The 15,792-nt window shown below is 38.8% G+C and overlaps 1 protein-coding gene across 2 annotated transcripts in view; it reads right to left on the bottom strand.

Annotated features, from left to right (window-relative positions):
• Positions 1-2,286: 2,286 nt before the first annotated feature.
• The window catches only part of LOC125395932 (interferon-induced very large GTPase 1-like), a 35,784-nt gene continuing 22,278 nt past the window's right edge, over positions 2,287-15,792 (bottom strand). For both annotated transcript variants that reach the window (XM_048427688.3, XM_087908598.1), the window contains one exon: positions 2,287-10,768. In XM_048427688.3, coding sequence (XP_048283645.3) covers positions 3,481-10,764 — 7,284 coding nt within the window. In that variant the 5' untranslated portion in view covers positions 10,765-10,768 and the 3' untranslated portion in view covers positions 2,287-3,480. The remainder of the gene's footprint in view (positions 10,769-15,792) is intronic.

The following is a 15,792-nucleotide window of genomic DNA, read 5'->3' as shown; positions in this document are numbered from 1 at the left end:
TTTACTCTGAGTAGATGTCTATCTTTGTGGTTGAGGTGTGTTTCTTGTAAACAGCAGAATGTTGGATCCTGTTTTCATATCCACTCTCTTAGTCTGTGCCTTTTTATAGGTGAATTGAGTCCATTAAGATTAAGTGATATTAATGACCAGTGGTTGTGGACTCCGGTTATTATTATTTTTTGTTTGTTTGTTTAATAGATTTTGTATGTGTCCCTTCTTTGAGTTAATCTCGTGAAGGGTCGCTAGATGTCTGAGTTATTGTAGGCAGTGTTGGCAATGTTGGATTTCTTGGGTTGTGATTTTCCTTCTATTACTTTCTGTAAGGCTGGGTTTGTGTCTATGAATTGTTTAAATTTGTTCTTATCCTTGAATATTTTGTTTTCTCCATTGATAGTGAATGATAGCTTGGCTGGGTATTGTAGTCTGGGTTTGCATCCATGGTTCTTAGTTTCTGCAGTACCTCTATCTGGGACCTTCTGGCTTTCATGGTTTACATAGAGATGTCTGGTGTATGTCTGATAGGTTTACCTTTATAAGTTACTTGACCTTTTTCCTTTACAGCTCTTAATATTCTTTCTTTAATCTGTATGTTTTGTGTTTTGATTATTATATGGCGAGGGGATTTTTTTTTTGATCAAGTCTATTCGGTGTTCTGTATGCTTCTTGAACCTTCATAGGAATATCATTCTTTAAGTTGGGAATGTTTTCTTCTATAATTTTGTTGAATATATTTTCTGGGCCTTTGATCTGCAGTTCTTCTCCTTCTTCAATCCCTATTATTCTTAGATTTGGTTTTTTTATTGTGCCCCAGATTTCTTGAATGTTTTGTGATGAGAATTTGTTGGATTTGCTGTTTTCTTTGATCTGAGCATTTATTTTCTCTATGGTAACTTCAGACTCTGAGATTCGTTCTTCTATCTCTTGTATCCTATTGGTTATGCTTGATTCTGAAGTCTCTGTTTGTTTACCTAGATTTTCCATATCCAGCCGGCCCTCGTTTTGTGTTTTCTTCATTGCCTCCATTTCAGTTTTGAATTCTTGAACTGTTTCCATTACCTGTTTTATTGTTTTTTCTTGGTTTCCCAGTGTATCATTCATGGATTTACTCATTTCTTCAATCTTTTTGTTATACTTCTCATCCATTTCTTTACTCATTTCTTCAATCCTTTTGTCGTACTTCTCATCCAGTTCTTTAAGGGAATTATTCATATCCTGTTTAAGGGACTCTATTGCTTTCATCATGGCATTTTTTTCCAATTCTTCTGAATTAAGAGGTTCAAGTCCTTCTTTTGTAGGGTCGTTGGAATCTGGTGATTTCATGTTGTTTTTTAGATTGTTGGAGGAGTTCTTGCCTTGGCGTCTGCCCCTCTTTTCCTTCAACTGCTCTATATTGGATCTTCTGGTACCAGGTCAGGTTTACTTGTTGGGCAGGGCCTTCACTGACAGAATGCCTACCGTTCCTCAGGCAGTCTATTGAAACACAGGCACTCCCTCCTGCCGAGTTGCACTCACAGCCCCGGCCCAGCATGCAAGGGAGCAGCTCTGGGGAGATCTTGTGGCCCCAGGGGGAGGGAAGAAAGAGAGGGAGGTGTACCAGGATGAGGGCTGGGATGGGATTCGGGAGAGCTCCGCAGGGTATAGCCACCACTGCAGTGCAACCAGAAAGTCAAGGGGGGTGGGGAAAGTCTGAATTCCTCCTAGCCGAAGACCTCGGGCCCGGAGCAAACTCACCCCTCCTCCAACGGATGTCTGCTAGAAGATCACTGTCTCTTGCTGGCCAGGAATGTCTAGGTTTTAATTTTTATGCTCATTTTATTTTTATTTAATTGAAAATTTTCAAATATTATATTTTGCTTATGATTTTTTCTTCTTCAGTTCCTTCCAGGTTCTTATCAACTTCATATGTATAAAACTTTGTCATTTTCTTTTGTATGTCTCTTTCAAAAAAATACATACACTATCAAATAAAATAAACAAAACAAGAAAAATACATGAAAACACCTCTAAAAATACTCCAAGTGAAAATCAATATAAACAAGTAAAAACCCAATAAGACAAAAAATGCCCACATAAAATAAAATGAGACAAAATGTCCACATAAATATCATTGAGTTTGTTTGATGTTCATCAAATGCTCCTGGGTATGGAGCCTGTCTGCAGTGGAGAAAAAATCACTCAGTTGTACTCCATTGGATGGAGCCTGTCTGCAGTGGAGATAATACACCCAGCAGGACTCCACTGGAGAAAAGTGATTTTCCTTGGACAGCAAGTATCAGTTGCAGACAGTTTCATTTTTTATTGATTTTTATTCAGCTCTACATTTTTCTCTACTCCCCTCCATGCCTCTCCCCTCCCCTTCAACACTCTCCCATGGTCCCCCTGCTCCCAATTTACTTAAGAGATCTTGTCTTTTTCTACTTCCCATGTAGATTTGATCTATGTAAGTCTCTTTTAGAGTCCTCTTTGTTGTCTAAATTCTCTGGGATTGTGATTTGTAGGTTGGTTTTCTTTGGTAGGCAGTTTCTTAGTTTTGCTTGGGATACTGTGTCCAATTACCCTCTCAGGGCTAGGACCCTGTCAAGCTTGAAGCTGAACAGATCTCGTGTGTACTGCCACAGTCTCTGTGAGTTCACATGTGCATCATGGACAGGGTCTTAAACTCAATCATAAAGTGTTTGGTTAATCCTACAACATTAGTGGTACTATAGCAGTTGTATAACTTACAGGCATGTCACTGTTACAGGTTATAGAGTTTGTAGCTATGTACTTCAGGTTTCAATACTAATATTTGTGATTTATATTTGTTTTTCAATGACCAACAGAAAAATACTAAGATATAATGAAAAAGAGTAATAATATAGTATGAAAAAAATAAGATTTTTTCCCCCTTATTTGTGTGAAAATCTTTCCTGAATCCATGACTTTGTTCTGATCAAATGTGACTTTTTTTTCCAGAACAGAGGCTATTTAAATTGCTCTACTTTGGCATCCTTAATAATTAATGAAGGTTGATACAATGAAAATAAGCAAGGTTTTCCCATAGCTAGAGTGGGTAAAAACATCTATTTAAACTAATTTAAGGTAGCATTTCCTCAGATGTATTTGCTGGTTGAGTTTCCCTCTCAGTTGTTCAAAAGAACTCTGTCACAACCAGAAATAATAGCATCTCCTTCTAATAAGACAGCTTTTCCTGAGTCACTAAATATTTAAACGCATATTACAAATAATCAAGTATGAAAGAGGCTTTTGAATGATTACTGATTTTATCATACATTCTCATGTTTAGCATATTATGTTTAAGCAGAAGAAATCAAAGGAGAAAAAGTTTATTTTAGAAGAAAATCTTCAAATATTGAAATGTTAAAATGTTAATTTCAGTTTAAAGGTAGAACCTTGAAGATGTTACCTAAATTGCTAGTAGGCATCCTAGGCTAATGTGAAATTTGTGTGGCAGTGCTAGTGTTCTCTGTGTGGCCATTACTAATTTTTCAAGTCATCAAGTACTTCTTCCTTTGTGATTTTAGTCCATGAATCTGGAATAGTACCTAAGTCTGTAAATTTTTTTCCATATTCCTCTTCTAGCTCTGATCTGAAGTGACAGACAAACCATTTCCAATAAGGCTGGGTAGTTGAGTCTGGGGTGATGCTCCATGTGGCAAAATCACCTCCTGCTGCTCGATATTTCTTATACGGGAAGCTCTGAAGGTCACGTAAAATAAATGAACAATCACTTGCTACAAGAGTCGTGCAACAGTCAGTGGTAAAGTAGTCTGTTTTATGATAATACAATCCACTAACAGCCTGGGGACGGTGGAATGGCACACTGTGGTCTCCATCATGTTGGGGAATGGAGTTGGTACAAATTGCTTTACAAAAAGGACACTGCTTCCAGCAGCCACAGAGATGTGCAGAGAGAATTTTCTCAATGTCAGGAATCATTTCATCTATGGGCTTACTTAAGCAGTCTTCTTCGACTTTCCTCAGTGCAGGATCCAAAGCTGCACTCATGGCTTCTTTCAGAAACTCAGTGTCCTTTATTTCCTGGTGCTCGATGCTTATCAGGTCTCTTCTTGGAAAGATCAGATGGCTCCCTAGGTGATCACAGAACAAATCCAACCAGCGAGAAGCAGTGCTGCTTTCATTTGCTACTTCTGTGGTCTTATGAATGGCAGAGAGGATGGCATTCTTTATGTCTCCTAAACTTATTTTTAAAAAAGTCTTTATTTTTTCACCTTCTTTTCCTGAACAGTATCTTCTAATGTGGTCTCTAATGTAATCCCTGAAAAAGGATTCTGGATGATGAATGTACTGCCAATAGTTATCAAAGTTTTCTTTTTCTGCTAGAGAAATCAGAACATGTTTCTCCAGGTTAGCCCTGTTTCCATTGAATGCAGGGCAGGTGGCTCTCATGTCCCCAGCTACTTTAAGACCCATTTTCTCCCATATAGTGGCAGAGACAGCACGAGTGAGCTTGAGCCACAGGAAGTCAACAAAAGATGTGATGGAGGTGGCACCTTGGCAGGAGATCTTAAAACTCATGAAGAAATTGTCTTTCTTGCTCTCTAGATAGTTCACAGGATCATTTGCTCTTTTAAATGCCTTATGCATTTCCTTGAAACTCTTAGATGCTCTTTGTAATAAGCACAGGGATAAGTCAATGGTGTAGTCTCTGGTAAATGTGTAGTCTTCCTCAGGGGGAACAGATTTCACTTCATTTTCTATTATCATCAGAATTTCATGAAAATCATGCTGACTGTAATCACGCTTTTGCTTCCAAATGTTTTTAATTATTTCATCAAATTTTAAATAAATGTTGTTGGTAGTTTTATTAATTGACTCTTTATGGCAAGTTTCTAATCGTTTTGAAATTACATAACATCTTTTTTTCATTTGGACATGCTTGTCATAATTGATGTCAAACATTTCTCCATTCTTTTTCTTTAGCCTTTCTGCAATATTTTTGTCCTTTTTGAAACACTGTAGGAAAATGTTTTCAGCATCGGAATCAATGTCAGGCTCTGTGACAAGGGGTACAGTGGAAGACACTTTGTAGATCCAATTTGTCCAAACTTGATTGAATTTCTCACGCAACTCTTCATCACTTAATTCTTTACCCTTCACATCTAAAGCCAACTCTCGGCTCCTCTCTAACAGTTCATTTTCATATTGTGACTTTTGCTTATCTAGTCTTTCTTGGCTTTGTTTAAGACTGATGAGCTCATTGCATTTCTTTCTGGTATCTGAAATAAGTGCATCTTTAAGCATTAGTAGCTTATTTTCAAAATTTGCTTTCCATTGAACCAATGTTCCACTGTCTGGGTCTTCTTCAAAATACTTGTCAAATTTTTGCTTGATGGTTTCATATTTTGTACTGACTGGACCCTCCAGTGCATTAGTTTTGAGTGCCAGGATTTTCTCATTCTGAATCTGATTGTTCAACTGATTCTGTAAGTCAAGTACATAACTCCTCAGCTCCCAGGTCCAGTGATTATACTTGGTTTCCAGTTTACTCATGGCTATGACCTCTTGGGTGTTCCTGAAACTGAAAATGAAGTTCTCGCTGACCAGGGCTTTCCATATATCCTGAACTCGGAATTTTACATCTGAAAACTTCATGATCCTTCCCTTGGATTCCTGCTGGGCAGTCCTAAGAATCCCAGTTTTCAACTCCTGGACGTTGTGGCTATAGTGCGGATTGGGAGGGGCCATTGGGGGGTTGCCATCCCAGAGGTGAGCAAAGTAGTAAACATGACTATTGACATCAAATCTAATTACATCACTGAAGCGAGTTATGTTTGAGCACTCTTCCTGTTCAGCAGCTAATACTGTCATTTCATCCAGTCTCTGCTCCAGTCTCCTTCGGCCTTCCATAGTTTGGTCTTTAGCTGTAACTTCTCCCACATTCTGATGGACAAAGATGCAACTGGGGGAAATTTTCACTTGTTTCATTCTCAGGAAGGCCTGGACAACAATTTGTAGGATATCCTGCATCTCTGATGGATTCTCCCCAAAAATATTGATCAGAGTCATGTTTGCAAGGCCAATGACGAATGTTGCCAACTCATTGTCCCAATTCCGGGATTTGTTGTTGAGTTCTGGAGCCCGAAGTCCTTCTGTGTCTACAACAAGCACAAAATCAAAGCCAAGTTCCTCTGTGAATGTCTCTTCCACCTTCAGGAGCTGCATGTAGGCCCCCTTGGTGCACCTGCCTGCACTGACTGTGAACTGCAGCCCAAACAGTGCATTCAGTAGGGTGGACTTCCCTGAGCTCTGTAGGCCAAGGACAGAGAGAATAAACAACCTTTTGTCTCCAACTTTCTCTGCGATCTTGTCCAAAACAGCTGCCACCCACTTTACAGGCACATATGAAGCATCCCCATCCATCAGCTCAATTGGAACACCAGCTACCATCAAATCTGCCGCAATCTGGGGGAGGCAGAGAAAAAGGCTATCTCTAGAGGAGGAAATTTCTTCCAGAGTTTCATAGATCTGGCCAACTTCTCGGAGAAGGTGCTCAATTCCTAAAGTGCAGTTAAAAATCTTGGTAGATTTGTCTTCTATCTGCTTCTGCCAGAGTGTCAGGGAGCTGCTCTTCTGTGCTTTCTGCTTTTCTGCCTGTACCTGTGACCACAAATACTGTTGTTCTCCATGTAAAATCTCCAAGTGTTCTATAGTTAGATTTTCCAAAACCACACTTAACCAGTATAAGAAGAAGAATTTGAGGTCATTTTCTGAGTTTTCTTTGAGAATTTGTAGGACAGATTGCATGAAATCATTGAGAGGGAAGGCCCTTTCAAACTGCTGCCATCGTATTTTTTGCTTTTCTTTTTCAATGTCACTCTTGTGTTGTTCAATGCTCCGATGCCCTTTTTCTTGCAGATGATAGAGTTCTTTGTCTTTCTTACACCAATGGTGCCACAGTTGTCCCTGAAGGGGCAACAACTTTTCTTTTATCTGAGGTACCTCGAATTGCTCTAGGAGTTTCTTATTTGTCTGTGCTTTTTCTTTGGCCTCCTTCAATGCTCTTTGGTACTCATCAATCACGAATTTTTGTTTTTGAGCTATCTGTGAACAGTCTTCTATACTGAGAGCAGTGCCAGAGACTTGTAATAAATATTCAATGGCAGTCGTGAGTTCTTCTGTTAATTCTGCTTCATTTCTATTCCTAATGCCAATCCTCACCCTTCTGCCTGAATAATTAGCCATGAATTTTTCTTTGTCATCAATCAGACAGATCACAGATTTTGATGACTGCCACAGGTGTCTGACAAGGTTTTGGTTTTCTTTATTGTTATCAGAAGCTGACACAAGCATCACAATGAGAGAAGAGACCTCCTGCAGGAAGCTGAGTTGTTGTCTATGTTCTTTGGCATCTCCATGAAGATTGGTGAAGGCCACACACTTGTCAAATCTGTCCTCCCCTTGACCCCCAGGACAGAACCAGGAGATCTCTACCACTCCCTCCATCAGGAGACAATATTTGCTGCTTCCTCTGCAGTGCCTGTGAAAAAACACATCGTGTTTATGTCTACTGAGGAGAGAGTTCATGATCTGAGATTTGGAAGCAGAGAGGCCATTTCCAACTCTAATGAAGGACACAATGGGGGCAGAGACACAGCACATCTGCTGATTTCTGCGACTGTAGCTCTTCTTCTGTGGTGATTTACTTGACTCTTGCCAGCTTTTCCTAATATGTCTGAGAGACCAGAGAGAGAATTCCATCTGAGAAGTGTTTGGGTTTGGCACCACAAGGGGGAGTGCAAATTGACAAATGGAAAGTTTGGACAAAATGTATTGCCTTGCAAGATCATCTGCACAGTGAAAAATGGACATCTGGATGTCCATTGGGTGAATGTGGGGCTGGGACTCAGTGGGTGAAAAATTAATGACTTCATCTGTGTCATCAAACAGCTCTTCGTATGGATCAACAACATCATTTTCCTGGTTGGAACAAACTACAGAGACTTGGGTATCTGAATTTCCATCATTTTTGAAGACCAGATGTCTGAACCCACAATCTAGCATCAATAGCTTTTGTAGGAAATAGAAGGGAAGTTCCTGTTCAGATCTTGGCTGTGTATTGTACACAGAAGTCTTATAGATCAGGTGGAAGTCAGCTCTGCTCATCCTTTTTGGGTAGTATTGTTCTAGACCCAGACGCTGGAGTAAGTCTAGAAAAGGTCCTTTTTCTATCACTTCTTTTTCATTGCTATCATCATTTTGTTGTTCATAAGTTTCTTTCTTTTTATTCAGGAGACTTTGCAATTGCTTTTTTACCTCATCCATTTGTAAAGAAGAGATGGCATCTTCATATTTCCCATCAACGAGTAATCTCAAATTATTCTCTAGAGTCTCCCAATCACGATCAGTTCCAAATTTTGTGAGGAGGTGTGCAACTTTAGTAGACAGTAAGTGCTCCATATACTGCCTTGTTAATGTCAGGCGCTGTGCTTTTTCTTGTGGAGAAATGGCTGAGAGTCCAGCTGTGGCTGTCAGAGCTTTGAGCACTAGGAATGCCTGTGCCCTGTCAGTGCAGATAGTTTTTAGCTCCTGATATCTGTGTTGGACAGTTTGTATTTCTTCCAGGAGAAAATTTAACTCAGTGCACCCCAGGAGAGGCTGGAAAACATTGCTTTCCAGCTGATAGCCTGCACCAGCTGCAATGCAGAGTAGTAGCAGCTGCATGTCTGGCTGCTCTGCTTCTCTGAGATGGTTCAAGAAGGAGCTAAGAGCTGTGGTGACCTCACAGGTAGCCTTTCTTTGAGCCTCTTCCACTGTTTCTAGGGACTCAGATTTGTCATTTGCTTCCATGAGAGCTTTTTGGATTTCTTTCAGACTTTTAAGGAATTCAGACAATTCAGTGATTTTAACTTGCTGTTCCTCTGACTCTGTTTGGTTGATCCATTGCATGATTGACGTCAGCTGAGGAAAGTTTTTCACTTTGTGTACATGAGGTTCTAGAAGGCTGCGGAATTGAGATTTAATAAACTGAGTATTTTTAATGGAAGAGTTTTTGCAAAAGTTGACAGTGTTTATAAGAAAATTTTGTAGATTGCAGTTTGTGAGGCAAGTATTAATCCAAACATCATAACCTTTTGTTTTGTGAGCCAGTGTTTGCATAAAATCCATCAGGTAGTTAAGCTGTTCAGGGTCTGAGACCTTCCAGGATTTCACATCATTCAGGAAAAGTCCTGTTTCCTTTATGGTTCTTGACATATGGTCTCCTGGATGGATGTGGGCAGCAAGTCCTGTCAGAGCAGTATAGTTTTCTGTCAGGCAGTTAGCCACCAGAAAGGGGTCCTTAAAATTGCTTCTGTGATTTAATAGGATGATGTCCCAAATGGGTACCAGCTGAAGTTCTCGGTCAATGACACACCAGGTTTTGTTGCTGGCAAGAAGGCCAGTTGTCCACTGAACAATTCCATTTGCTTCTGGTGGTCCACCTATCTGGGCCATAGATAATTGAACTTTGATTTGGAACTGTTGATTAGTTGAATTTTTGTAGGAGCTTGCTGAATGTGCATCTGATACCGTCATTCCTCCTCCAACTTCAAATCCAAAACCACTGTAGCTCCCTTTTACATAAATATCCAAGGCTTCTGCTGCCTGTCGCTTCACACAATCCAGCTGGTCACTTTTGAAACCCTCTGAAATGGCTTTCCAGTAGAATATTCCCCCAAAATGCAGAGGGCCTTGATTAGCATGAGAGCCAAATCTGTTGAAGAAGTTTTCAGTCCTGTTCCTCACTACAAGGAATCTGTCTGGTCCTTCTGTGTGTTCCAGCTGTTCTTCAATGATTTTCAGTTCCTTGAGAGCAGCAGTGGAAAGCAGGAGCTGATCTTTGCAAAAGTGGAAGGAGGCTAGTGGGTTGTAGCTGAATTTCGATGAGCAGAAATAAGTGTGCATAGAATGTGATTGTTGGATGTCTTTGGATTCTAAATGCTTGACTGTATCCATTCCACCTTCAAAATTAAATCCCCAGCCTCCACCCTTGGCTAAAAGTGTTAACCGGAAACCGAACTTCTCCACAGTTTCAGTGAATAGAGATTCTTCTTTAAAAGATGTGAATTCTTTTGTTTCCATCCGTTTTCCTTGCTCAGACCCAAAGAGGAACAGTTCCTTGGGGACCCTGAGTAGTTCTTCTCTCCTTGTTAGCAGGTCTTTTTGGTGGCAGGTCTTATAAATTCCCTGCAGGACCAGTCCACCAGATGTGAATCTTAGCAGGTCTCTATCTGAGAAGTTTTGTCTTTTTATCATTGTCGCTTTTGTGTGACTGAGATGTTTCTCCATTGTTTCAGTGACATCTGTGAGTGGTACTTCTGGCCCTGGCCAGCACTCTTCCGGGATCTCCATTGCTTGCCTCAACTCTTCTTCTTTCATCCTTACTTGCTCTTCCTGTCTATGCTTCCCTTCTGACTGCAAGGCCCTCAGTTCTTGCAGTGCCTGTTCTGCCTGCTGCTGTCTATTCCTTACCATCTCCCCAGGAGTCTCCTGGAACTCTGCAGCACTGTTTGTCTGTGAGAGGTCAAGCAGCTTCTCCAGAGCCTTTTCTTCCCATGTGTGTTGTGTCTGGGACTTCAGCTTCTGGAGGTCTTTTTCTTCTAAGTATTGTAAGGCTTGGGCACAGGTCACACCCAGATCTTCCTGAAGCTTAGGCAGCCAGTAGTCAACAGACAACCCCACTTCTGTCAGCTTTTCCTGGAGATCTTGCTTCCTTCTGCTTCTGGACTGAGGCTCATTAGGGATGAACTTTGCTGTGTCCATTGCTCTGGAAAAATAGATATTTATTTATTTTGTGTCTCAACTGTAAGATATCTTATCCACATTATCCAATTTGTAAGTGTTCTTAGGAGACGAGTCTCCAAGGTTTTTCATGCCTTCATCTAATTGTCTTATTTACATACATTTAAAATCGTTGCTGTATTATTTTCTGTTTACTGAATATAATTTTTGTACCCAGCTATCATTAAGAACTTTAATGTAGTAGACTGATTTTATATATTTCCTTAGACGTATAAAATACATTATACATATAAACACTGACTCAACATCAAAATCATTACGTTAATGGTTAGCTTTTAATATAAAATTAGGTGACAACTAATTTTTTATCTTAAAATAAGAGCGATTTCTATATGTTAATTAGCTTTTCTGTATTAGTTTCTGTGAAACCTATGTTTATTGCTTCCAATGAAATATCTCTGAATAAATCTTAAGTTGTGTAGTATTTATTTGACCTGCTATCATAAATAAATTTCTACTTTTTTATACTGTCACTTACTTCTATCTTTTTTATTTTGTTCTAGGATACTCTCTTAGAGTATTTTCTATTGAAATTAAACATTGTTACTAAGACAACTTGTAAATGAATTTGTTTAATTTGGAGCTTATGGTTTTATATGGTTAGAGTCTATGATCATGCCAGGAGTCTTGGCAGTAGTCAGATAGGCATTGTACTGGAACAATAACTGAGAGTTCACATTTTGAAACACAAGAACAATACAGAGAGAAAGCAAAATAGTTTGTGTGTCTATGTGTGTATGAGAAAGAGATAGGGGAAGACAGAGACAGAGAGACAGAGAAACCCAGAGAAGGATAGAGAGATGGGAGACAAAGGAGGAAGGGAAATGGAGGGAAATGGAGGGAGAGATTAGAAAGAGATAGAGAAAGAGAGAGAAAGAGAAAAAGAGAGAGACTGGGAATGTCTTGAATCTTTTGAAACCTCAAAGCCCACCTCTAGTGACATACCTCCTCCAACATGGCCACACCTTCTAATCCTTCATGGGGAATTCCACCAACTGGGAATTACGCATTCATAGGTATGAGCCTATTGTCATTCTCATTCGAACCACGTAACAATGTAAGTGAAGACTGTTCATTAGTTTCCTGTAGCATGACGGCTGGCTTGTTGGGGCTTCTGTCCTGCCCAATACCCCAGCAAGTCAGCAAGCCCCAAGGAAAATCACACACAGGACTCCATAAGATTATAAACTGATTGGCTCATTAGCTTAGGCTTCTTATTAACTAATTCTTACATCTTACAGTAACCCATAATTCTTGTCTGTTTTAGCCATATGGCTTGGTACCTTTTTCAGCTGCCAGCTCACATGTTGCTTCTTTGGTGGTCTGGGCATGAATGGCAGAGGGATCTTCCTCCTCCCTAGCCTTCTCCTATTCTCATTGCCCCACCTCTACTTCCTGTCTGGTTGACCCACCCATACTTCCTGCCTGGCCAATCAGTGTTTTTTTTAGAATACATGATAGACAAATACAGACAATTCTCCTGCACCATTTCCCTCTTTTTTTTTAAACAAGGTAAAATACCCATAGTCTATTTGTTGGGAATGTGGGCGTAGTATTTCAGGCTACTTCCGGCTGGTTGGGGGTACTGATAATCTTATGGGGACCTAAGGAAACTTTAGAGTTATAATCAAGTCCTGACTGGAGTATCCTGTGAGACCTGATCATCTCAGGCAGCATCTTGAATCCGTTCTGGATGTAGAACTCAGACCCGAATAATCACACAGAAGCTATATTAATTACAACACTACTTAGCATATTAGTGTAGGCTTCTTATTAACTAGCTAATATCTTAAATCAACCCATCACCATTAATCAATGTATCACCATGAGAGTGTGGCCTACCAGCTAGGTTCCAGAGCATCTTTCTCCTTTGACAGCTGCATGGCATCTCTTTGAGTTCATCTACTCTCTCTCTCTCTATCTCTTTTCTGATTTTGCATCTGGCTTTACTCTGCTAAGCCATTGGCCCAAACATATTTGTTTATCAACCAATAAAAGCAGCACATATACAGAAGGAAATCCCATATCACATGTGCGTGTGTGTCTGTGTGCACGTGTGTGTGTATTGTTAGTATGAGTCTTTAATACCCAACTCATACCAAACGAGAGATCATCCAGGCAAAAATTAGACAAAGAAACACTGGTTTTAACAGAAGTGATGAAGCAAAGGGATCTACAAGTTATCTATAGAACATTTCAACCAAATACAGAAGAATATACCTTCTTTTAAGCACTTCTTAGAACTTTTCCCAAAATTGAGTCATACTCAATCACAAAGTAAGTCTCAACAAATACAAGAAAATTGTAATACTTCCTACATCTTGTTAGACCACCACATATTAAAGCTGGATTTAAACAACAACAGAAACAGCGGAAAGCCTATAATCTCATAGGAGTTCAACAACTGTTTACAGAATGACTACTGGGTCAAGGTAGAAATAAGGAAAGAAATTAAAGACTTCATAGAATTCAATGAAAGGGAATGAACAATGTATTCAAACTTATAGGATGCAATGTAAGCAGTTCTAAAAGGAAACTCACAGCACTAAGTGTCTACATAATAAAATTAGAGAGATCTGATACTAGCAATAGAGCAGCACAAGTGAAAGTTTAGGTAAAGAAAGAAGCAAGCACACCCAAGAGGAGTAGATGAAAGAAAATAAACTGAGGGTTAAGATCAATAAAATAAAAACAAAAGGACAATACCCCCTCCCAAATTAATAAAATAGAGAGTTGGTTCTTTTGTAAAATCAATAAGATAGGCAAGCCTAATCCAAACTGAGTAAAGGAAGGAGAGAGGATATCCTAATTATCAAAATCAGAAATGAAAAGGGGGACATAACAGACACTGAAGAAATCCAAAGAATTATTAAGTTGTACTTTAGAAACCTGCACTCCACAAAATCTGAGAATCTAAAAGAAATGGATAAATTTCTCAGTTGTTATCAATTATCAAAGTTAAAATTGGATCAGATTAACAATTTAAATAGATCTATAATTCATAAGGGAATATAAGTAGTCATTAAAAGTTTCCCCCCCCCAAAAGAAGCCCAAGGCCATATGCTTTTTGTGCAGAATTCTGCTAGATCTTCAAAGAAGAACTAATACAAACACTGCTTAAATTATTTCTAAAATAGGAACAGAAGGAACTTAGCCAAATTCATTTTATGAATCCACAGGCCATAGTCATCCTGATACCCAAACTATGGAAACAATACAAAGATTCAACAGAGAAAGAAAATTTAGTACAATTTACCTTATGAACATTGATAAAAATTACTCAATAAAATATTCACACACCTAAACGAAGGCTACATTAAAGATCATACATACCAAGTATGTATGATCATACATATCAAGTATCATCCCAGAGATGCATGGAAGGTTCAACATATGAAAATCAGTCAATGTAATCCATTTTCTAAACAAACTAAAAGGAGAGAAAAACATAGGATCATCTCATTAGGTACTGAAAAAGCATTTGACAAAATCCAACACCTCCTCATGATAAAAGTCTTGGAGAGATCAGATATACAAGGGACATAACTAAGCATAATGAAGGCAATTTACAGCAAGCAGACAGTCAACATCAAACTTAGTGAAGAGAAAATAAAAGCAAGTCTACCAAAATCAGAAATAAAAAAGGTTCACTCTCTCCATATCTATTCAATATAGTAATTGAAATTTAAACTAGAGCAATAAGACAACTGGAAGAAATCAAGGGGATATGAATTGAGAAGGAAGAAGTCAAATCATGGCTAATTTTACCAGGGACCACCTATAGCTGATAAACATCTTCAACAAAGTGACTGGATACAAGATTAACAAAACAAACAAACAAACAAACAATAACAATGACAAAAAACCAGTAGCCCTCCTACACACAAATGACAGAGACTGAGAAAGAAATCAGGAAAACGACAACCTTCCCAATAGCTTCAAATTATTTTTGATATCTTGGGGTAACTCATACCAACCAAATGAAAAACTTGGATGATAAAACTTCAAGTCTTTGAAGAAAGAATTTGAAGAAGATATCAGAAGATGAAAAGATATCCTATGCTCATGGTTCTGTAGGATTAACATAGTAAAAATGACCATCTTACCAAAAGCAATCTACATATGGAACTCACTTTCCATCAAAGTCTAGTACAACTCATTACATACCTTGAAACCACAATACTCAACCCCATGGAAAAGCAAACCCAGGGCAGCTAAATCAATACTGAATAATAAAATAACTTCTGGAGTTATGACCATCCTTGATTTCAAGCTCTATTATAGAAGTATAGTAATAAAAGCTGTATGGTACTGACATAAAACAGACATACTGCCTAAAGTTATTGAATTGAAGATGTAGCAAAAAATCTGCATACCTATAGACACCTGATTTTTGATAATGAATCCAGAAATACACAGTTGAATAAAAAAAACTTCCACAAATGGCAGTGGTCTACCTGGATGTGGGCATTTAGAAGAATGCAAAGAGATTCATGTCTATCACACTGCACAAAACTCTAGTCCAAGTGGATCAAAGACCTCTGCATGATAAAACCAGATACACTGAACCTCATAAAAGAGAAAGTGGGGAATAGGCTTTAACTAATTGGCACAGAATTCAATTTCAAAACACAGTACTGATAGCGCAGGCATTAAGATAAACACTCAATAAATGGGACCTAATGAAACTAAAAACACTTCCATAAGGAAAAGGATACTGTCAATAGGACAAAAAGAGCAGCCAACAGAATGGGAAAAGATTTTCACTAGCTTTACATCTGACAGAGAGCTAGCATCCAAATTATGTAAAGAATTCAAAAAACTTGATTTCAAAAAATCAAATTTATAATAGGGATACAAATTTAAACAGAATTCTGAACAGAAGAATCTCACATGACAGAAAAACACTTAAAGGATCATTTAACGGCCTTAGTCATCAGGAAAATACAAATTGAAATCACTTTGAGATTCCATTTTACTCCTGCCTGA

Source organism: Myodes glareolus, chromosome 7 (assembly GCF_982192425.1).
Source record: "Myodes glareolus chromosome 7, mMyoGla1.1, whole genome shotgun sequence".
Lineage (NCBI taxonomy): Eukaryota > Metazoa > Chordata > Mammalia > Rodentia > Cricetidae > Myodes > Myodes glareolus.
This window is presented reverse-complemented; position numbering and strand designations above follow the sequence as displayed.